The following is a 24,531-nucleotide window of genomic DNA, read 5'->3' as shown; positions in this document are numbered from 1 at the left end:
GATAAGGTAATAAAGCCAAATATGAACAGTGGTTATGTTTATTTTTCAAAAATCTCTAAAAATAAACATAACCACAGATGTGGATAGAGTGGGGGAGAAGATCCACTCGGGAGACAGCAGAACCGGACACGTTGTTTCCCAGAAGAAGAAGTCATAATAACACTTGTTTTTGTTGTGGTATAAAATTGTCATACCTGCTTACAGGCTCATCATTTTTGTGAAGCAGACCTCCGGTTCACATTGAGGTCTAGCATGCTGTAACTTCAAGTGCTGAAATGAATTTAATCTTTTAAAAGACCGTTTCTCTTTCTTTAAGGAAGCAGAGGAGAAAGACTAACACCAATACACTCAGCTCTCTCTTCACCAGGATGGATCGGTACAGCTTCTGTATCACTGCAGCCGCAGCACCAATCTGTCTGTCAGTCTCCCGCTCCCCTCTCCTATCACTCGCAAACAAGATACTTAAATTCCTCCACTTGGGCCAAGAACTCATCCCTGACTTGGAGTGGGCACTCCACCCTTTTCAGGCTGAGGACCATGGCCTCAGATTTGGGGTTGCTGCTTCTTATTCCCACCACTTCACAGTCAGCTGCAAACTGTTGGAGTTTTTGGAGTTTATTTTGTTGATGATGTAGTCATCATCTGCCTTAGACTGGCCTCTAGCCCAATGGTAGCTAGTATAGGTTTCTGAAACCCTTGATGAAGATAAGCGTCAGAGGATGGACATAGTTATCATTAACTAATTAGGCCTGTGGTAAAAAGGCTGCTTCCCTGATAGACGACAGAAGAACTTGTGATGAAGTGAAAAGCCTACTTACTCTAAAGTGAGAGGCCATTCCTGTCTGAAAGGTTTACAAATAAATCTTAAGGATCAAGAGATGATTAGTTTTTCTTAACTGGCTTTCTCCAAATATTTTTAGCTCCCTCAACTGTTCATCCATGCAGTAAAACACCATGTTTAACCACAAAAAGACTCCAACTTAAAAAAGCAATGTTTTCATGTCAAATAATAAGCAATTGTCACAAAAACAAGAGGCTAATCTAAGACTATGTAAAACATCATAAATAAAATATAATAAGGACAAAAATAAAATAATGATATACAGAAAATGTCCTTAGTTTTAGATTATAGAGTAATTTTTGTGTAGTGTTTAAAACTATAGTGTGAAAACGTATTTCTCCCCCACCTGATTTTCTTTTTTTTTCTTGTATGTTTGTCACATTTTAATGTTTCAAATCCTCAAACGGGGCATTTAGGAAGGAACGCTGGTTTGAATGGGGAGTCGAGGAGGGCATTTACGTGAAAAGGCAAAGATCATCTCTGAATCGAGGAGGGGGCATAAGGGTACATTTTTTGCCATCTTACAATGCTGTGATTGTAGACATTCCCAAACTCTGTGATTAGTACTCAAGGCAACTAATCAATGGTCATGACAAATTGCATATTAATGATCAAGGACCTGACCTCGCAGCCCATTGTTTATTCAGTGGGCTGGTTTCAGTCCTTGTGCAATGTGCTGTTTATAAGGTTAGAGAAACCTGCAGTCAGCTGAGACTGAAGCAGTCAGTTGGATAAGTAATGTTTCTCCCTCTGACGCTACGTCCAGATGAACAGAATCAACCTTTTGGGACCTTCATTTAGAAACTCCATTTTGTCTTTACTAGTATTATTTTTGTTTGTTTTTTAAATTTGTTTGCTGTTCTGAAACACTAAAGTGTGACAAACACAAAAATAGGAAATCAGGAAAGGGGTAAACACTTTTTCACACCACTGTATGTTGGTCACGCAATGCAATTTTTTGGTGATTTTAGGGTAAAAAGATCTGGGTTAAAAAAACAGTTTCTATCTAATGATTACAATAAATATTTGCTTGCACGTAAGATTTATTGAACAGTATACAATATCAAATACATGCATTCTTTTAGAATCAGTACAGATAAGGAAGCAAGAAAGCTAAATGATATACTAGCTGATCACAGTGTGCTGGATTAATTAACATTTAAATGCTCTATGCAACAATCTCAGTTTTGTTAATCTTTTTCTTCAACAACTGCATGGTCACTTAAAATAATGAGATGTAAACATTTGTGTTTGACCAGTGTATCCTAATCCTGTATGTTAAAGGAGGTAATAAAGGAAGCACGTTAGTACCTTTCCTGAGCATTTTGAAAAATCAACACAGACATTTTTTGTAATGACATTACTAAGGTTACAGGAAACATGACAGTAAATGCTAAACGTAAATGAACTGTTTCATGAAGAAATAAAGTATGGTGGGTGGAAGAAACACGAGAGAATTACTGAAGACAAAAATCAAAACAGGAATTTAACAATATGCACAGAAGTAATTAAAATGTTAAACATTTAACATAACAAAAAATAACAAAGAAACAACCCTGAACCTAAACTCAAACTGTAATATATTCACCAATAATTCCAAACCCAGAAAAAGCAAAATGGCAGGGAGATGACAGAAGTAGCTGATGATTTCCTACAGCTTTACTTAGAGCCATTTCTCACTATTTGTCATGTACACATATTGTATAACTGCAACAAACAAATATTTGTCATTAGAACTGTGATGTCAAATTGGTACCTTTTCAGTGCTAGATAAGGCCCAGTGTTTAACTGATAAGCACTTACATTAAAATAAATGTTCCCATCCCAATGAACCAACAGTATACACATCAACTTAAAACATTAAATTATGATATTTAAAACAAGCAACAAAATCAAAATGCTTTTGGAAACTGTAATCTCAGGCTCTTACAATTAAAACCATAAATCTCAGGTTTAAATGGGGAAATGCATTACATGTCTTCACGCTCTGCTATAAGTGATTAAAAACATACTACGAATTTTTAAAAATAAAGAAATCAAAACATGATTTAGACCCTTGTGATTAACACCTTAATATTAGCAGTTTTAATTGATATCTATAATATTCAAGATGCTTTTTGTATAAAATTCATTAAAAAGTCAAAAGTACACATCAACACAACATTAAAAGAGAGCAAAACAAATATTACTGTGATAATACGTAAAGACCTCGTGTCTCTAATCAGTGTTTCCTTAGGGATGTCCTGTGGGTTATCAGGCCTCAGCTGTTTCTGTGGAGCAAATGAAAAATGGGTGCTGGATGGATCAGTTAAATTTAAATAAAAACCAGTGCTGTCACCGTTAATCTCGTTAACGTGAACCGATCCATGTTAACACGTCAAAACTGGCAAATCCCCGTTAACGAGCTAACGAAGATTAGTCCTTGTGAGGGGTTACTTGGCATTAGCGCGTTAATGCAGCTTAAACGCTTTAACGCCGTCATCACGACTAACACGATTAATAATTAACTCACCTGGAGAACAGACTCAAAATCCTCTGAATGTCTCTGTCAATGCATTACAGACAGTTTGTCTGAAGTTTTTCTATTCTGCACTACAGATGGGTTGAGTGCATTAAAAATGTTTATCGTGTTAACTTTGATGACGCATATTAACATGATTAATGCTAACAGCACTAAAAACATTGTTCAAAATAATCAGAAAAATAGTTCATGATCACAGCCTTTTTAACAATTTGTGACATTTTAAGATTTACCCAGTGTGGTTACTTTTTTTCATCTTGATCGCCATTAAGTTCATCACAGTGTTTCTTCACCATCTCAAGATGTTTCAAAACATCTAAAAACAAAGTATTTGTATTTATTAAATATTTATTGTTAGTGTTTATATTGAGAGGATTCCTAATACTTTATATATTCTGTTTACCTGGCAGTGAGCAGGCCTCAGTCTTGAGTGAGTGTTCAATGGATTCCTTCATGGTTTCCTCCAGTGTCCTCAGGACAGTTTCCTAATTTATCATCAAAACCTTTGTTACTTTTTAAATAGGCAACTATTGAATCCAAGAATAACTGGACAAGATATAAATTATTGGTTTGATATGTTTCAAGACTGCTTGGGAATTTTTGTACATCTCACCAAAATCAAGAAAACACATTCATATAATTTGTTGATTTTAAATTGTAACAAACCTTCAAAACGTTCAACTGCTCCAACATGGCATTTTTTGCCTCTTCAAACATGTACTTCTTTGACTCCACATGTCTCTCAATAGTGTCCCTCATCCTCTTCAGGGTGCCTGGTCCTTCAAATGCTGCTGCTTCTACGAGGAGACAATCATTTTCATGCACAGTTGAATACAAATACCTTACCGAATTTTTTGAACCATTAGGCGCATCGGATCATAAGGCACATTAAGCAAAACAAAATAGTAAGATAAGTCAAACTTTACTCGACTCATTCTTCTTGCTTCCTCCACTTCCGTATGTGAAATGTGAAAATGAAAATTACCTGAAGCGCCTCAATGCTATGCTTTATATTAACCAAAATGTCATATAACTGTATAGTGTAGTATTAAGTGGACACGGCCCTGATAATAAAGGCATTAGACTACGTGTCCTTTAGTGGTAGAATGTTGGAGCCTCTCACCTATGCTTGTCTGTAGAAGTAGATAACAGGGAATCATCTCTCAGTGGAAATGTACTAGAGTTTATATTAGTTTAGCTGCTGCTGTAATATATCCGGTCTCATGGCAATTATTTGTTACTACAGACTGCTGGCAACACTGAGCATCTAGTTGGCAATAAAACGGCCGGCGGTGACAATCCAGCAAAGTGGAAGCGTCTTGTCCTCCTTCCTGTATCGTGACCGATACACTATCTTGTTAGCTGCTGAACTTAAAAGAACTAGCCCTCACCTAACACTTCTCAACATTCAGTAACCCTACAAAAGTCACTGCTGTTTAGTTTTCTCTCTTCATTTATGTCTGAAGTGATAGCAGAGCTGTATGTTTTGATTTTTTCAAAAATCTCTCAGTCAGAATATATGGTTGTGTCCAAATTTATGGGCTGCATCCTCCTGAGGCCGCATTTGTAGGCCGATTACGTCACAGTGACGCGCCAAAAGGCTGTCCAAATTCGTAGACTCCTCCGAATGCAGCCGACAAATGCGTCCTCCTTTTCCCCGAATTTGAAGGATGGGTTGGGTGTGTCCTTCGTGGCCTACCATATCCCAGAATTCATAGCGCGGCCCAGCCAAACTCCAGTTTCCAACAATGGCAGCCGCTACTAAGTTTTAAAATTACTCTTACTAATCTTTCTGGGTCACAAAATAAACTTTTAACATATTTTCAGGCGAGAAAGTAGCTGTGTAAACATCAAATATCTGCTCGGTTTATCAAGATATCGCATATTTGCAAAAGTGCTTTGACGTTTTCGGAGCTCGATGGTCACTGATGCTGCCGAGAACAGCACAACTCCCAGCACATCATTTTCAGATCACCGCGGACTTTTGCTACTCGGTTGAAACGTAATATATAAGTCACTTAGACAACCTAAAAATATTATTGTTGGGCTTTTTTCAGTGTTTTGTTTGTTCGTGAGTAAATCGGTTTGGCTGAGATTAAAGTTATTAGATTAGATAAAATAAAACAGAAGTATGAGACGGTCGAGAATTTACGCCAGTGTCCTGTTATATTTTAGATAGCAAGGAGCAGACGGCTGAGTTTATTAAACTCCACCGAGATAGTGGTGACGCTAATCAGAAGGCTAGACCGTCCAATTTCCCCAGCCGTTTACTTCCGGCCTACCCGACCTTCTGAGGACCCGGCCCACGTAGACCGCGAAGGCCGGGTCTTCAGGAGGATGCAGCCCATGAATTTGGACACAACCTATATGTGGTATATCGTATTTAGGTGGAAACTAGTGAGCAAACTTCCTGCTAACTTCTAACTCAGTTAAATTTAATAAATTTTGTTTTCATGGATGTCTGGATGTTAAACGGATTACGACTGGGATTATTCCGCGAGGCTTCTGACTATGGTAGCCGTAATGTTCCGACAATCCATCAAGCGGTGCGGCTTCATAGCTTACCAAAGTCGTACAAAAACATTTTTTGACAGATTTTTGAACGCTGTGTACCACTTAAAATCAATTCGAGGTCAGTAGGCATAACCAGAATTCATACATAGGGCGCATCGGATTATAAGGCCCACTGTTGATTTTTGAGAAACTAAAGGATTTTAAGTGTGCCTTATAGTGCAAAAAATAAGGTAATTCACCTCTTTCTTACCTTTGTAGCATCCTTTCATGTTATTCCTAATTGTCTCTGTCAGACTGTTGTAGATCCATTTCTTTTGTGTGAGGATGATTTTGTTGAGCTTTGTCTTCATTTTTTTTTCCTTAGGAACATGAAATACAGATTAACATTATTTAAAACAACATCAAGGTAAAATAACACAAGTTCAGTGTTTAAATTACTTTTTAATAATAGCTAAGCTAACAGGTTCATGGATAGGGAAGTTCTTTTACCTCTGTCTGGAGAAATGTCAGTTGCAATTTGACATTTTTGTACTTTTCAATCAGTGAATCAGTGTTGAGTGAAAACGCATCAATGGCCCCATTGAAATTTCCACATTTTAGGTCGTTTCTGAATGGGGCAAAGATATGGTTTATAATAGCAATATTAGCAAGTTTATGATATATTGCAATTTGGATACATGTATTGTTGTACATATTGGTGCTGTTCAGAATTCAATTATTCTCACGGGAAGGTGTTTCTGAATTTTTCATCAATGCTTTCAGTCAAACAAGACGCTAATATCATGTTGAGGTCTTTTCGCTTCCCTTTTTTTGGTTTCTGGATGCCAACATTTCTAACTGCAGACTTTAGCGTCTTGTGAAAAGATCTGCCACTTGTTTTCTGAAACAAAACAGAATTTTTATTTAATTTTTTTTAAACACATGGTCACAAAGTATCCTGAGATTTTGATCCAGTAATTAAAACACATACACTGGGGTGTAAGAAGGACCTCAGTTTTCTTTCACATGAATTTTGGGATTTTTCAACTCCGTCCCGTAGGTGTTGTTCAAAAGCTTTTGTAATGTCTTCAATTGCTTTTTTGACTCGATTATGTTGGATGCTCAAGTTTCCCTCAAGGACTGCACACACATCGTTTTTTTGTTCAACCTGAAAAAAAAAGAAAGATCATTATTTAACGCAGTAAAACATCACATAATGGTTCTTTACTCATTTTTGAGGCGGTCTTGAGAAACCCAGGCTTTTAACAGGAATCTCATGCATAAGTTCAGTCAGATAGGTCTGTCATCATTTGTCTGCCTCTGCCTATTCGTTATGTCACTTCCATTTTTCCACACTATTGAACTTATTGCTCTAGTCTGATCATTTTTTGCCTTCTGCAAATTAATCATCCTCTGTTCTCTGTGCTTTTATATGATCTTTTGTCATTCTACCTTTCAGACTCTCATTCATGCAACTTGCCCCCTCCCCAACTTCACCTCAACCTTCCTGCGGTCACTCAGAGCCCCATCCAAACTACTATTTTCACTACCCCAAGAATCTAGACTCTCGGGGTCCTGTCCTAACTCCCATCATTTCTGTGCTCTCATTGGTTCACTGGAGTCTCATTGGTTAATAACTATTTAATCAAATTCTGTATCTCAATAAATAATATTCAGTTCTTCCAAATAATCTCTCCCCTTTCAATCACTAATAATAAATTACCACATATAGACTTATGATGTCCAGTATCCCACATTTTCAGTGAAGGTCAGCATGTCTTACAATATATGTTAGTAAACTTTAGTGAACATTTTATGAACATTTTTATTTTCCGTACTTTTATGACTTTTAAGAAAATGAATAAGCTTTATTGTCTGCTCTTACCACTTCTCCACTTCTGGCCCCTTGAATCAAAGACAGAATCCCATAAGCTCCAGACACATAGTTTAATGTCTCTGAATGAGCATCATTCAGATTTTTCAAAATTTCCTTAAGTTTCAGTATTTCTGTTAGAAATTGGAAAAGAAATATAAATCTGAGCAATACATTGTCTGTTACACAAGAACATACCATCACTGGTAGTGACTTCACCTACCATTGACATCTGGATTTACATTCTCCCCTTTGAGGAACTCTTCGGAGCTCACTGTGAAGACTTGGAAACAATCCTCACTGAAGTGATTCTGAGAACATTTTTGTTAGTTTTTACTTTTGGACCGTTTAAGAAGATAATTGCTTTAGACTTTGCTGTCAGATTATAAATTTACCTTAATCTGATTCTGCTTTTTGAATTCCTTCATCACTGCATTCTTGACTTTGTTTCTTTTAGAAAGGAAATAAAAATTGGATGTAAAAGTAATTTATTGTTAGTATTGTAATGGAAAAATTCAATTATTCTTATTTAAGGTTCAAGCATTTGTGTGCATACTCAGTTGTGGGATTGTAATGAAAACTTCCCCTGAGCAGTCTAAAACTAGATGAACTTATTTCAGCCTCAGTAGTTGAAAAAATAACTCCTTTTGCAGGTGGTGATAACGCCAAGAGCATGAAACAGGATACGCATTGTTCAGTTAGGTTTCAGAGTGAGCTGCGTGATGTGTTGTATGATCACTTTCGGACTTCCTCCCTTTTTCTGGGAATAAATAAAGGTGTGAGAGCTGCACTTCTGTTTCAGAGACTGCATGACGGCGCCTCACTGCGTGTGCTCTCTCTCATGCGCATGATAATAAAGAATGTTCATTACAGCCGAATGTGTCTGTGGACTTTGTTAATCAAATTTCCACAACAGTATTTATCTAATTAGAAACTTATTAAAACACATATCCATAGATTTTTTTAAATGTATAACTTTTAATAATGACAACAAAGCAACAAAAAAGTGAAGTGTATGGTCACCATGTGTATCTGCGCCAAACTTTCTTTGTAATTTGATTTTTTTGTATATTTGACTTACAGATCATCTGGTTTTTCATGATCTGACTTGGTGCAGATAAAATGAATTTGCTGACACTCGCCACCATTTCCCAGCAGGCTGCTGGCACCTTCCAGGATGTCCCAGGCTTCTTTTTCTGATGCTGCTCGATTCATTTCAGTCACAATCCAAACTGTAGAACAACTGGCAATAATCTGAAAAGGAAATAAAAATGTGTAAATTATAAATAACTAATGCTTTGAAGAAAGGTGACATGACTTCTGTGAATTACCTCTGTCCACATTTGATCTCTGCTTCTGTTAGAGTCACCGTTTCCAGGAAGGTCCACGAGTGTGACGTGATCAAGAAAATCATTGTCTGGCACTTTGACAGTCACACACTTCACAAGTGGCCAGTACCACCTCTTCACTTCTTCTGTCTCATTTGACTCACTTGTTGTATATCTCACAAATTCTTCAGACAACGCTTCAGCCTGCAAAAACAAACAAACAAGATAAATACAAGCCAACTGAATGTATGTGCTCATAACAAAGATTTTAATGATTGCATGAAAAAGAAGATGGGAAATTAAAATAAGACATCCTATCTCAAAAATCTGAAATGAAAACCAGGAAAATAAATCTAAAGTAATTAGATTTTTTATTTTAAAAAATAGAAAGAAAGAAAAGAAACCTTTTTTTTATATTTTACTGTGGATCACAGTAAGTGGCCTGGTTCTTATATAGTGATTTCTTTTACTGCATGTAAACATTTAAAGCACTTTATAAAACTTGCCTCATTAACCCAAGCACTTTTTTCTGGGTATGTTATTTCTAGCTAACATTTACACACATTCATTCTCTGATGGATGCATCGAAGATCAACTGGGGGTTTGTAGATATTTGGCATGCAGACTTGAGGGAGCCAGGGATTGAACCACCAACCCTGCGATTAGTAGGTGTCCTGCTCGACCTTCTGAGCAGGAGTTTTACAAATGTGAAACTCTTCAACACCTCCACAAAGAAAACTGCAAGCTCCATAGTAACAGGATAATCAGACAGCAACAGGATAGTAAACCATAAAATTTTAACCACCACAATTTCACTTGTTTTTTTGTTTCTTGTTTGATGGATGTCAAACATTCTGGAAATGAGGCACATTAACATATTGCTGACATATATCTGCTCAGCAATATCTGCTTCACCAGTGCTTTGTCTCTTTCTGCACTTTCCATTAGGGAGGCATTACATAGCGTGGACATCTTCCTGCTGCAAAGGTGCAGCATCAGGGTAGCTTAACGCTGCTTGGGTAACTATTGACTGCTCACTATGTGATGTTCATAAGCCAGATACTGCTATGTATATCACCCAAACTGTGGTCTAATATATGCTTTAAACTGCAAGTATTCCTTTGTTCTAGAAGAAGAACCAGATTTTATTTTGGTCTGTATTACTGCACTTACTGAGTCACTTTCCAATTTTTTTATCTTGGATGTTCGAAACTCTGGAATATCTCTGAAATATTTGTTGTCCATGAGGCTGTGAGTTGATTTTTCTTTCCACTCTTCTCCATACAGCGCTGATAACTTTCCATCAGGGTCAAGACAATCATCATTACCACCATCATCATCATTTTCTTCAAGAGCCAGTTTTAGGGACTGCACCTCATTTTCCCAATCCTAAAAAAGATTATATCTTAATTTTAGTAAAGCAGTTTTTGTGTCTACATTCTAACACTTTACTTCAAAAATCACAATATTCACATTTTATTCTACCTGTTTTGTAATGAACTCGATGTGTGCCTCATACTTTGATCCACTGGTAGCCTCCACCTTTATCATTACTGAGGTACATGCACTGACGCTTCCAGAAGGCAACAGGCCCTCCTTATTTATGATGGCATTGATTAAAGAGCTCTTTCCAGCCCCGGTTTTACCAAAGACACCAACCAGGTGTCTCTTTTCTGTCTCCAAATCTTTGATTTTATCCCTGTTGAACGAGTTTAAATACGGATTAACTGACCCATTCTCAGAAATATCAAACTGAAAATGCAGTGAAATCAGAAACATTTGTTTTTAAAAATGTGTTGAAAAAAATTCACCTTACTACTGGAACAAACTACACAGCTCCATGTTGAGCTCTGACCGAGTTTAAATCTTTGGTATGTTTATTATACCAAATACCAGCAAAATGTTACAGACTGTCCCAACTTCCTGGGAAATGGTTGGAAGAACATCCAACAAAAATAGAAAATCTTTATTACTCACTTTAGGAAAGCGCTGAGCTTGTCACGGCCATGTAGTCTTTCACTGACACGTCTCATTATGTCTTTGACATCAGACAGTATTTCTGTTTCTGTCAGAGAAACAGAAAAAAACCCTAATAAGTAGGAACCTGGAACCAGTGTAATGCGAATATGGTCCACCGATGTGCAAATGTAACCCATGGTTATTTTATTGCCAATTGTATTCTATTTTTATTCTAATTTTAAGTGTTACTGTTTTGTTAAGTGTTGAGTTTTCCCATGTACCATGAATGCACCATAGCGCTGTGCGTGGCGACTTTCTTTCACTGCATCCGCCTGCACGGAGCTAGATGCGCAAAGCTGTGTGGAGATTCAGTCCTGCAACGTGTTACGCTACAGAATTGATGTTTTCTTTGAAGAATATCCTGGCTGTCTTTTTTTTTTTTTTTTAATGTGGTAGAAATCTTCTGCAAGGACCGAGCGGTGCCATCTAAGGACTGGATACCACTAGAGGTGCCTAGAAAGGACGCTCTCAATCTGAAGGCCACCTGTTTCCTTGGAGAGTGGTAGGATACAACGATTTGTAATTATTTTTTTTAAGGATTAACGTTTTTTAATGAGATCTCAGGACACTTTATGTTGCTACTTTTTTCCTTTTTGGATCAGATCTGATTCCACTTAACACAAAACCTGATGCACCAAAAAGCAAATCAGTGACTAAAGACAATTCGCATAACTTGAACACTTACCAAATACTGAATACGAAGTGCACTGAACTGAAATGGACAGCATGCCTGACACATTTATGGACACTTGACGTGATACATACATTGTTGAAGATTACATGTTTTAAGTTATTTAAAGGTTTGTTCTATGTTTTGGAGCATTTAAATGTTGAATACACTCAAATCACTTTTTTCCTTAAGTTGTTGTCAGTGTCTCATTCTGAGTGGAGGGTTTTTCCTTCTTTAAGTTGAGTTACCACTGCCAGTCTCCTTACGATCCTAACTGAACCCAACAAGAATAGATTCTGAAATATTGTTTTTTCCTTGACCTTGGATGACAGATTACTGTGGATTTGACTGATTTTGACTACTCAGTTAAAAATGGTGACACAAAGCAGGAATAAGTGTGAGGATTTCATATATGTGTGTGTACCTGACTGTGATTCTGCTGCACAGTTGTCTTGTCGTTTAGGAGATGGTTGCCATTCGCCGAACTCACTCTGAGAAAGTTCTAACTTTCTTTTTCCTTTTTGGATTTAAACAAAATAATAAAATTTAAAAAGAAAATCTGAATATTGAAACTTCTGATTATGGCGTATTTTAGATGTTGGAAAAATAATACTGTGAAAATAAATAAACAAATTAGATGTATTAAAATGAGAGTGAGATACATTTTTCTCACCTTTTTCACTTATGGATGGCAAATCCTGTGGAAGCACATAAATATTCAACTTTCACATTTGAAGTTAAATTATTATAAATTGTACATGTATGCATAATTGAATTTATAGAAGAAATCATTGCTCCTGTACAGAAACAATTTGTTCTTTAACAAACTGTCAAAAACCTTCACATGCACTTTTTACAATGTACACACTTATATGTACATATATTCTCAACTTGCACAGTGATTAAAAAAATGGAAAACTTTTACATTCTTGCCTCTCAGTAAACATGATCCCATGAGTCAATGTTTCTGCCTAATTTAGCACCAGTGACACAGACCTAGAGACCAGTTGGTGACCACCCCATACCTGGCAACCACCAGCTGTTAGGGTAAAATGTGTATTCCAACATCAGGCATCAGGTTGGTGGAGGTTGTAAGAACTTTAAGTCGCAGGGTGGTCAGGCTTGTGTGACTGGGCCTTTGCTTTGACTCAGGTCACCTTAGTGTATATTTATGAAGAATGAAGGCATGCTGGTTCATTATCTGATTTCCAATAACCCTTACCTGATCCAAATCAGCTGTTGCTATCACTATGTAGCAGGGTGTGAGATACTGCTGGATTTGGTATTCCTTTTATACTAAGTAAATAAAGGCCCAGTATCAATGATTCTGATACAGATACTGATGCTTTTTAATAATTATGGTGGATGGTGGATCAAACTGCTAAATCAGAATGAATTTTCATGACCTGTAAGTGTTTGGGGGATTTTGTTTTCTTTGGATTATTAATTAAACCCAAGGACAGAAAACATATAATGAGAAGTCTGTATCACATCTACTTGTAGTTTAAATATAGTAACTGCACAGTATCCCTTTTACAGTTAACACAAAGGGGTTATGATATATTCGGGATATTTGTTTCAATTACAATAAATGTTATTATGACACTTAAAAGCAGCAGCACTTAGATAGATGGCCAGGCTGCCTCTTTGATGATTCTAGGAGTAACAAAGAAACAGAAACCAGTATCCCAAAAAGTTAATTCTGTTCATCTGGACATACTGTTTTCAGTGGGAGAAACGTTTCAGGTTTCCCCAACCTTATAAACATTTGCACTTTATATAGTTGGGAAAACTTGGGATTTACTTACCTGGATGATTGAGCATGTATCAAGACAGAAACTAATATCAATCTCATTATGCTCCTATTTATCAATATCAATACAAACTTTGGAATCTATATTTTGGTTTGATCCGCCCACCACCAGGGCCATGCAGAGATGTTTAAAGGGGCGGATGCTCAAAGTTAAAAACAGGCACATAGAACCAGGCTGAACAACAACACACATTCTTTAAGAATCTAATATGTTGCTGTTGAGGAGTTTCTGCTGCTCCTGCTCCTGATAGTGCAGGAGGAACGGGCTGTGTTGAGCTGCGACTGGAGACTGTAAAAAGTCCATTGGAGAGATGGTAGCTGATTAAACAAGTGCTATGAGATAATAATAAAAAGATTGGTGAAAGTGCCATGTCAGCAACCATAAGGCAACAAAACTGTGAGAAACAAACTAGGCTCTGCCTATGAATCACTCTTTACCTCTCTTCTTCCTCCCATCTCCTCATCTGATTTATCACTCTCCACTTGCTGTCCATCTGAGGCACAATTTACTATTGCAATAACTATTATTTAATTATCCACACTTAAAAACTCATCCATCTATTCTATAATAAAACAATAAGAGAAAAATGTTATAGAACCAAAACATTGCAGGTGTGTTTATCATTGTTTTATACTGGAATACCTCTGCAATGCAACAACTGGTACATGTGTTCTTGTGACCTGTGCTATTTTTTTTATTCCAGCCAGTTAGGGATCCACTGCGTTTAGCCTCAAAAAGCTCCTTTTGTCACTGTTTCCTTACAGGGCATGTCTGGACAATGTCATATCATGAGTAAAAATGAAAAAAAAAAAAAAATCTATATACATAAAATATGCACACATACATACAGGTGCACATGCACATACAGTGATATTTTATACCTTCTCCAGAATACTGCATATATCCTACTATGGCCATTATGGTCCTGATCAAGAATCCTTATTGTTTATTTCTAGCACTCTAATAATAAAGTTATTAAAATAAAAAAAATTAAGTAATAAATATATAATAAAGTATTTATGATGATTCAATTTGTTTGACTATCTACTCTGTGCAGGCAGAAAGCTTATTAAATGCTTAAACTGTAGAGATACAATAATGTTGCTGCTGTAAAATGCTGTAAAAAAGCATTTTGTCATATTTGAAATATAAATCTAATATATTCCATTTAATATCTTTTCTTTAAAACAGTGTTTTATCATAATACCGTAATTATAATGAACCATAATTATGTGGACATGCATATTAGATAGTTTTTAGTGAAATATAAGGGAAACGCCCTGTAACTTACTTTAATACAAAACACGTTCCCTAAAACGGTGGACAGAGCTACAGACCCATGACAGCGTTACCCAGTTAGCTGGTGGCTAAGACCAGCACTACTTGTGCAGTTAATAAAAGGACAGTTAATGTTTGTCCCGCTGTTACACACAGAGCACGCTCATTTGTTTCAATTTGTCAGTTGTCACAAGACAGTTTACCAACGTGTATAAAATAAGCTAATACTGCTGTGTGCTGTAGACTAAAGAGTACGCTGTACACCTACTTACTGGCTTTTGTTGCATCACTCTCCTACAGCTCTGCACCGCTCAGACGGCAAAAAATGTGCGTGCTCTTTGTGAGTTCGTTCCCGGTTCGTAACCAGCGCGCTCTACCATCAATCATTGGTTAATGGTAGTCATGTGACTGATGCAAGCCACATCCTTTTATTTAGCAAAACTATGATTAATAGTTAAATATTATTGTTGAGGGGAACAGACAGGATTCCACACGCACACAAAAATAAACAAAAAATAGTAATAAAAATAAAAAAATAAATAAAAATTAGACTCAAGAAAAGGGCACTTGGGGCACCTATCAGGAAAGGGGCAGGTGCTCAAGCCCCCCCCCCGCATGTGCCTGCCCACCACTAATACACACATCTAACCTTCACCAACTCCTCCAACAATGAGTAGTCTGTGTGCAACCCCAATTCCATGTCGTACAATCCCTTGGCACCTTACCAGAACGCTGTACATCCCTCCTCGACCAGAGTTGGGTGTAGACATCCTGGCAACACTGTACACCTGCTGCACCTCCATGGCGTCCTCCTGGCATTCCTATTGAAAATGAAAGCAGAGAGGAAATGGTTGTTGGAGCATAGCCAGTGGTCCTCGATGGTCAGTATCGCTGGCACAGGCGCAGTTTGCTCCTTGGGGCCAGTAGGAGCAAACTACTGGCGATCACCTGCCAAAAAGGGGTTTCCAGCGTTTTCCAAATAATTTACTGCAGGAATTTAAGCTGTTATAAATTACTCGTTGACTTAAAATCGGTCAAAAATATCGCTCATGACGAATATCAAGTAACTTAGAGAACATTTCTATCAAAAAGTAGCTACTGCAATCTTTTTTTTTTGGCAAAGTAACTGTTATATATCCTTTAGTTATCGGGGTAAAAAGTAATTGACAATAACAATTTTTTTTTTAAGAGAGAGCTAGCCAAGAGGGCATCAGAAATAACAAATATAACATCACAGTTCTATAATCAAAAAGAACTGGATTGATGACAATATGGGTACAAATACGTATAAAGTCATAAAGATACTTGGAAGACAGATTATTTCTTTATTTTATATACAACCCCTTCATAAACCCTGTTGACTAAAGTGTATTTACTAACATAAGTAAAGATATTAGACTTAAAAAACCAAAACATCAAAAATCACTCTTTGGCAGATGCTCACCTCCCCTGGCTGCAATCTTCTGGGGTTTTCTGTCCGCGCCGCCAGGTGGCCTTCAGCCAGCCTCACTGCCGCCTCCAGATTGGGCAGCTCTTGACACTTGACCCAGTCCGCTATTTCCCTTGGGAGCCCCTCCACAAACTGCGCCAGAACGACAGCCTCCAGCAGCCGCGCCTCCCCTTGTGTCGGGCCAGGATGCAGCCACCTCTCCGCGTCGTACCGGAGCCGCTGGGCAAAAGCCGAAGGCCCTTCTTGTGGTCCCATGCAGCAACTACGGAAGCGGCGACAGTGGTCTTCTGGAGAGAGTTCCATGGGGAGGTGCGGATTCGCAGCGGCCCCAGACTGAGGCAAAAGGTTTAGCATCTGCGTCTGCTGCTGGTGCAGTGCCGCCTGCTGCTGGTGCAGTACCGCCTGCTGCTGCTGCAGTACTGCCTGCTGCTGCTGCAAGTTGGCCAACATTTGCGCCAGTGCGTGACCTTGCTGTAGATTCTGTGGGTTTGACATGTCGTAGCGGCAAGCTGGGCACCACTGTATCACTCTGTTACTGATCTCTGTTACGACACACACAAGGAGACAGTTCTGCGTCACGTTTCACTAATAATTTTTATTTAGTTCACAACTCGAAGCCACTCGTTTCACACCGTGGCAGGCATCAGCTCTTTCTCCCAGCCTCCCCTGCCACTGTCACCTGAACTCGCTCTACCCCTCACCTGATGCTAAACCACAACCTGCCACAAAATGATATGTTGAAATTTAATGTAATTAGCGCACCATAATAGTTCTAAAACAAACTCACCTGTATGTATTAACGTAAGTGACACTTTTCAGATGAAAGGTAAGAAATAACTAATTAATTTCACTCTGGGTCCAGCCAGGCATGGACTGGGACAAAAAATCCACCCGGGCATTTTGACTAGAGACCGGCCCACCAGGTTATATAGGAAAAACCATAAAGCCTTTGAATGAAAACAAACACTGTTGTGACAGTGATGTACACTGTCTTGTTGGTATATATGTATCAATCTAATAAACTGATATTCTAAACAGTACTTAACGGAAATATTAAACAACCTAACTAATCCGGTCGTTAAGTCTGACGTCACTAGCCGTGTCTGGGCCTAAACTCCGCTGCAGGTCCATATATCAAATGTTCACTATGGCATTACTGAGAGTTGAAAAACTGTCTAAAGTCTTTCATCTTTAATAAAATGATCAGCGTTCTGCTCTACCAGGTGTAACAATTGAGTTTAACATCCAGGCATCCATGAAAACGGAATTTATGACATTTAACGGAGTTAGAAGTTAGCAGGAAGTTAGCTTGCTAGCTTCTATCTAAATACAATATAGCATGTCCTGACTGCGGGGTTTTGGAAACAAATTAAAACGTACAGCTCTGCTATCACTTCCAACATAAATGAAGACAGAAAACTAAACAGGAGTGATGTTTGTAGGGTTACTGAAGTTTGGCTAGCTGGTATATAATGGTGTTCTACGTGACCGCTAGCGACACAGCTATGTTAGCATAATATAAACAAGCTAACTTTATTTTCCACTCGATAAAAGTTAACGTGAGTGTTCTCGGTTATCAGGAACAAATGTAATCGCATGGCAGGATGCTGTAAAAGGACCAAACTTCAGCCAGGAGAACAACTGAGACAATCCATCCACAATACGAGGTTAGTCATTCATATACTGCTGCATGGGCTGGGCTGTAGTTACATCCTAAGGTTTTAAAAACTGAGCTTGAAATGATTAGCGGTAATAAAAGCCGAGGGAGGTCAACAGTGATCACTGACTGTTTTAGGAGCTTTTTGAGATTAAATAGAAGAAAATACAAAACATTAAACATGTTAACAACACAAAAGCCATATTGAACGCAGACTTTAGGCCTGGAAGTAGGATTCGTCACGTCATAACTTAACAACCGGATAGGGTTGACAAATCCTACCCCCCCAAAAAAACAAAAATAGGGAACCACCCCCCACCCTCCGCTTCGTGATGCTTAATTGACATAATCGTCTTTAATTTAATGCACATGTAAAAACAAATGCACAGAAATCAATTAATAACACACTACAATAATTAAATAATAATTTCTTCAACATAATTGTAGACTGCACAGATGATACCTTCAGAAAGGAAAAACTACCATAGCTTAGAGTATATATTAGACTTAATATTTACTAGATACAATAATAGATTTTTATACATTTTACATCAGATGAAAAATTTGTTTGTAAGATTCAGATAATTATTTATTAAAAACCAGACATTTTAAATGAGAATTTCCCTGTTAATGCCCTACCTGGCCCCCTGGCAAAACTTTGCTAGACCCGCCCCTGCACAGTTACCAGCTGTCAGCTACAAAGGATACTGGTGTTATTTGTCTCTCAGAAACAGTTCATAACTTCCCTTCAACTCATTCATGTCACCTAAAAGGTAAACCTGTTTCTCCATCACCTGTTCAGCTCTGATGATTCAGTAAGGATATTTCCTGGTTTCATCTTCATTCCCTCTCACCAGTTAACCAAACCAACATCATGACCAGCAGCTTTTACAGCTGTGGCTCCAGCAAACATCAGCTGATACTACAAAGTAATATTAAATCAATTCTAACAACAGCTTATGAAGCTTAAACGTGCTGCTATTGTTTAGCTCGACATCCGCTGGTTTCCTCTTTCTGGCGCAAAGTGGGCAAGCGAGAGAGACGGGACAGAAAAGACAATAAGCTGATCATTAATCAGTTTTATGACTGAAGTGCCAAACAGGAGAGGGAGGGAGAGAAGGAGAGAAGAAGAGGCAGCTGTGCAGCATAAAGACGCAGAATAACTCCAGCTTTCTGTCTTTTTTTTAAATTCTAGCTGAAGTACGGGACAAATCGTGTTCCTTTTCACCTCAGTACCATTTTCTTATATTTGTCTGCAATAAGACTGCTTTCGGAGCCAATGCCCAAGCAAGGGGGAGGTTGCATCCAACCTCCTCGGCTGTAATTGGTCCAGAGTTTATCATGACACTTTGGCCAATCCATGAACTTTCATTGTTTATACCGTTACAGAAAAAAACAAAACAAACAAACAAAAAACCATCTGCCCATCAAAAAATGAAAAATCACCGCCTACTGGGCAAATGCCCAGTATGCCCAATGGCCAGTCCAGCTATGGTCAGAAACCAAGTAAAACCTGATCTGCCGATCAGGGAATGAGAAAAGCAGGAAGGGCTGACGAGAGTGGCTGGATGTTTGTCAAATGTAGAAACTGTCTTGGTTCATTGTTGTCTGTATGTCAAAGTTCAAATGAGTTAAAGGGGTCAAGTAGAAAAAGAAAGAAAAACAAAAAAACTTTGCAAAAATGAATAATAATAAATTAAATAAAAATAACAAAGAAGAAAAAGTTACATCACTTACAACAGCAACAATGAGTTTAATGACAAACAGAGGTGCTGTTTCAACTTATTCAGATTATTCTCATGTACTATTTCATCAGAAACACAGATTGTTGACAAAACAGCACAACAGGATCTGACTATCCTTCTTCCTTCTTCTTCTGACAATAAGAGAAGTAAAAAAAAATAAAAAGCAGGGAGGCACACACTGGAACAGGGTGAAAAGAAAAATCTAGCTAAAAGCAAAAGACCAAAAACAAAACTGAGACTCGGTTTTGCAAAAAGGTGTAGTTGACTGTTTGGCAAAAGGCAAGTGAAAGTGGATCTCTACATATAACACAACGCTAAACCTAGACAGAGTAAAGTGGGTGTGCAGGGAAAAGCAGAACTGAGAAAACAACAAAGGGGGTGGGGGAGACAAAGAAGTGGTGTTGATGCATGACTATCCTTCTTCCAGAGCTGTTTAGATAGATAGGCATAGTCAAAAGATGCTTATATTTAACTCTGTGAAGATTAAACACATAAAATATGTAATAAAATAGCCTTGTCCAGATAACAGAAAAATAACTGCTATGGAAAGTCACACATAAAGCAAGGTCAGGAAGCCTGCTGGAGGCAAAAAGTGTCATGTGTCATTATTCCATGTAAACATGGAATAATGCTGAGTACACAGAAGATTCAAAGAGAAACACAGACGACGCGACGAGGAGCACAGGCAGACACGCAGTATAAATACACACCAGGTAATTAGGAGATGAGAGACAGGAGGGCAACACACCTGGGAGAAATCAGAGCCGACGGGACAGGGGAAACGTAAACTGAACACACTCACATGAGACGGGGACCTTCAGAATAAGACAGGAAACTCACAGACACAGAGAACTAGACGAGACACTGAACTTAGACAGATTCACACGCAGACAGTGTGACACCATAGACAGACAGAACACAGAAGTGGGACCAGGGCAGGCACAGAACAGAACCCTAACAAATGGCAAATAATAACAGAATACATACTCAGAATAACAAAAGCACAAAGAAACACAAAACACTGAGTCGGCAGACTCAGGACCATGACAATTATACAGTACAAAACTGAGGCTTAAAACCGCTATGTCGGTCTACTAAAAAAACTATAATAAAATGCTTCAAGTTTGTTAGGATAAATTGAAATATTTAACCAGACAGTGCTGCTTTACAGATTAGACATTTGTGACCAACTTTAATGCATATAAAATCAGAGACACTGATATTAAAAATTCAAACTGCTCACCTTTTGTTGAAAGTAATGCTGGAAAAGGCTGCTGAGGGAGATGTGAAGTAAGCAGTGGGACACAAACAGGACACATTAATTATTATTATTTAAGTCATTCTTTGCTTTGCTCCTGCTAAATAGCTTTAATAAAATATCCTGCATTCAGAAAGTCTAAAGTAAAGAGCACAGAAAAAGTGGTTGTATGAATGGGCGTAAATGGGTGAATGAGGCAAGTCGTCTCAAGCCCAATTTAAGATGGGCAGCAACAGTACCTCAACTGAACATGATGTCACTGGAAACAGAATAAAAATATTTCTGACAAAATACTTAAAGACTATTGCACTTTAAGAACGGAAGGAGAGGAGAGTACTTTTTCTCAGACTTAAGCTGAGTTTGATAGAAAAATATTTACAGTTTAAAAAACAAATATAAACAGTTCAGGTAATATGACACTTTTGGTTCAATCCTTTTTTTTTTTTTCTTTTTTTTGCTAGTTCAGAGACTTTATAGAGCGTATTAGAACGTGACAAGAGGAATGCAATGTACACTTTATCTCTTACACCCTAAACCTCCCCACCCCCAACTTCCTGGCGCATCCCACGGCTCTGGAGAATGTACAAAATGTTTGCATTGGACTGCAGAACAATGTTGCAGCACTTTTAGTAAAAGATTTTATGTTTCACAGTTAACAGATCACATCAGTATCAATTTCTGTACCCATCAGGGACGCATTTCAATACTTCACCTTCAAATCTCTCCAGCCACTTACTTAGGCCCAATTTTTTTCGCACATAATTATCCATATGCAAGAAACTAAAACTAAAAGATAAACTGTAATATTTAATTTTAAAAGTACTGCTTGAAAATTAGGCCTTTGTAATCAACTGCTCCTTAAATGCATTGACTCTGATTCTATATTCAGATAAACTTTTATTCAATTCAGATTAAAAGTTTAAACTACTTACCTTTGGTTTAAAGTAATGCAGAAAAAAACAGTTGACAATAAGAGAAGTAAATAAAAAAAATGCAGGGAGGCACACACTGGAACAGGGTGAAAAGAAAAATCTAGCAAAAAGTAAAAGTCCAAAAACAAAACACGGTTTTGCAAAAGGTGTAGTTGACTGTTTGGCAAAAGGGAAGTGAACGTGGATCTCTACATACAATACAACGCTAAATATAGACAGAGTAAAGTGGGTGTGCAGGGAAAAGCAGAACTGAGAAAACAAAAAAGGGGGTGGGGGAGACGCAGAAGAGGTGTTGATGCATGTAGAAAGCGGTTTTGTTTGGTGTCAAACAAATCGAATGGATTAAAGTTTACAGATTATTACAGATTACAAACAAAAGACAAGAAATAAGAACACTGTCTTATATATGTATATAGCAAAAATAGTGATAAAATCGCACAATTATGACCCCTTTTCTAAGCTTCATTATGTACTAACAAACAGAGGCGTCATAAGGATGAGAAAAGTGATAACATGAGCGCTAGAAAACAGTAAACCGTCAATTACTTTTAAAAAATATTATTAACCTATTAGAATAAAGGGATTTTTGTTTCATAAGGTACGTGTTGGGGGCGTTACAGGAGACAATTTCGTTTTGTTCTGGCAGCAAATAATGAAATCGAGTCAGCGTTTAACATTGCTCCCCCCCCTTATTTCTTGATTTGGTTCGGTCCAGTGCAGCAGGCTGAGCGCGCTGGAGCACTAACGGATCCGGTGTTTCATAAAAAAGGAAGCGAGAGAGAGAGAGAGAGAGAGAGAGAGAGAGAGCATGGAAATAAAAAGAAGATAGCGAAGTCCATATGAAAGAAACTGCGCGAAATTCCTGGTATTTGTATTGTGTCATATTGTCGGTTTATTTTTGGTTTTCCAAAAGAAAAGGAAAACCAAAAAATAATGATTATTAAAAAATAAAATAAAAACAAAAGCATAGCATAAGTTTTTTTTTAATCCCACTCTCTTTCCACTAGTTGGTTACTAACAGTCAGCACTTTTTCTTCCTGTTTATCCATCATAAATTCTTCCTTACAATTTGTTACATGTATTTGCTTTTATAACCCCAGTAACGCATGTAAAATCTAAAAAATACAAAGCAATGATAGGAACAAAGCATGATGATAAAGAGAAAGAGAAAAGTAAGGAAGCATAATTAAACAACTGGAACTACTGTAATCACAGCAAACTATTCTGTTTACCTGGGAGTAAGCACTCCTCAGCCTTGAATGTTCAGTGGATTCCATCATGGTTTTCTCCGGCGACTTCAGGATGTGTACCTAATTCAAAACTGTAATCATTTATCATAGATCAAAATATTGCTTTTGAATCAAACATGACTTCTTCAGATGTGTATTTAGAAGCTTCTCATACTGAACACTGAAATATTAATAGTAACGTACAGTTTCGTATAGACCTATTCCACTAACACAGAGTAAAATGGGTTTAAGTGAAATTGTGGCTAAAAAGCACATGTGTAACAAAATAATGTTAATATTTCTTTATAAAACATGACAAACCATCAAATCAGGCAACTCTGCCAACATGGTATTTTTTGCCTCTTCAAACATGTCCTTCTTTGAGTGCACATGGAATTCAATAGTCTCCCTCATGTTGTCCAGCACGCCTTCTCCACTAAATACTGCAATATCTACAATAACAAATAAAGCTCCAAACAGATTTCTCTTGGTGAATAATGATAAATGTGGCACACCCAAAATACATGGCCAGTTTTGTGTTAATCATTTAATGTAATTTATTTAATTTGTTTATTTGTGATTTTCTGTGACTATGAATATTCACAATGACTTTGGAAACATGACCAATTTATGCAGTATATTATTTTGTCACATGGACTGTACAGAAGGACAGAAAAATGGAGCAACACCTCAGGTGGAACTATTATGTCAAGGCAGGTGCACCCCAGTTGCTTTAGGGGGATGGACGTCCGCCCACTATTCAGATGTATTTGCAAGTTAGTACTTTGTAAAAATACTACCACTATGTATGTGTGTGTGTATATATATACATGTGTGTATGTATATATATATACACACCCATACGACCCCCTTCCTTCCACTTAGCGGAAGGAAGGGGGTCGGGGACTGGTGAGTGTCAGCACCACAGTCCAGGATGAGACAACGAACATCCAAGAATACATCACGAAGATGGCCCCAACTGACAGCGTGCTCAGTGAATACCTCAGGCAGCATAAACCCAAGAAAGAGGAGGGAGACGAGGAACCATCATGGAAGGACAGGCCCCTGCACGGTATGTACCACCGGCAGATAGAGGAGGTGGCTGATATCCAGAAATCCTACCAGTGGCTGGACAAAGCTGGACTGAAAGATAGCACAGAGGCACTAATCATGGCAGCACAAGAACAAGCTCTGAGTACAAGATCCATAGAGGCTGGGGTCTATCACACCAGGCAAGACCCCAGGTGCAGGCTGTGTAAAGATGCCCCAGAGACAATCCAGCACATAACAGCAGGGTGCAAGATGCTAGCAGGCAAGGCATACATGGAACGCCATAACCAAGTGGCCGGCATAGTGTACAGGAACATCTGTGCCGAGTATAACCTGGAAGTCCCGAGGTCAAAATGGGAAATGCCCCCAAGGG

The 24,531-nt window shown here is 38.0% G+C and overlaps 2 protein-coding genes across 8 annotated transcripts in view; one reads left to right on the top strand and one right to left on the bottom strand.

Annotated features, from left to right (window-relative positions):
* Positions 1-24,531, top strand: part of ccp110 (centriolar coiled-coil protein 110) — an 80,514-nt gene that overhangs the window by 9,820 nt on the left and 46,163 nt on the right. The window lies entirely within an intron of this gene.
* LOC146520092 (nuclear GTPase SLIP-GC-like) lies at positions 62-22,329 on the bottom strand. Of its 6 annotated transcripts, none has more exons than XM_085158029.1 (22): positions 21,880-22,329; positions 20,933-20,963; positions 16,282-16,829; positions 15,563-15,658; positions 12,419-12,443; positions 12,170-12,262; positions 11,034-11,121; positions 10,542-10,755; positions 10,230-10,445; positions 9,060-9,260; positions 8,810-8,982; positions 8,124-8,178; positions 7,952-8,039; positions 7,741-7,862; positions 6,847-7,023; positions 6,602-6,756; positions 6,366-6,483; positions 6,127-6,235; positions 4,029-4,159; positions 3,766-3,847; positions 3,609-3,678; positions 63-3,111 (listed from the first exon to the last, which is right to left on the bottom strand). In XM_085158029.1, exons 3-22 carry the CDS (start codon positions 16,780-16,782, stop codon positions 3,102-3,104), a joined length of 2,724 nt encoding a protein of 907 aa, XP_085014155.1. In that variant the 5' UTR covers positions 16,783-16,829; positions 20,933-20,963; positions 21,880-22,329; the 3' UTR covers positions 63-3,101. The 6 variants fall into 6 exon arrangements, 5 of the variants coding, with proteins under 5 accessions (XP_085014153.1, XP_085014155.1, XP_085014156.1 ...); XM_085158030.1 differs by having other exon boundaries at positions 20,933-20,960; XM_085158027.1 differs by lacking the exon at positions 21,880-22,329 and having other exon boundaries at positions 62-3,111; positions 20,933-21,622.

This window comes from Neolamprologus multifasciatus, chromosome 4 (assembly GCF_963576455.1).
Source record: "Neolamprologus multifasciatus chromosome 4, fNeoMul1.2, whole genome shotgun sequence".
Taxonomy (NCBI): domain Eukaryota; kingdom Metazoa; phylum Chordata; class Actinopteri; order Cichliformes; family Cichlidae; genus Neolamprologus; species Neolamprologus multifasciatus.
The sequence above is the reverse complement of the archived record's forward strand: the minus strand, read 5'-3'. Positions and strand labels throughout refer to the sequence as shown.

Coding starts and splice junctions, on each gene's coding strand:
- LOC146520092 (XM_085158027.1), bottom strand. CDS start 21,008: ATGTGTCCTGTTTGTGTCCCACTGCTTACTTCACATCTCCCTCAGCAG. Junction 15,659..16,281: donor GAAGATTGCAGCCAGGGGAG/GTGAGCATCTGC, acceptor CATTTTCAATAG/GAATGCCAGGAGGACGCCAT. Junction 12,263..12,418: donor GCCATCCATAAGTGAAAAAG/GTGAGAAAAATG, acceptor AAATCCAAAAAG/GAAAAAGAAAGTTAGAACTT.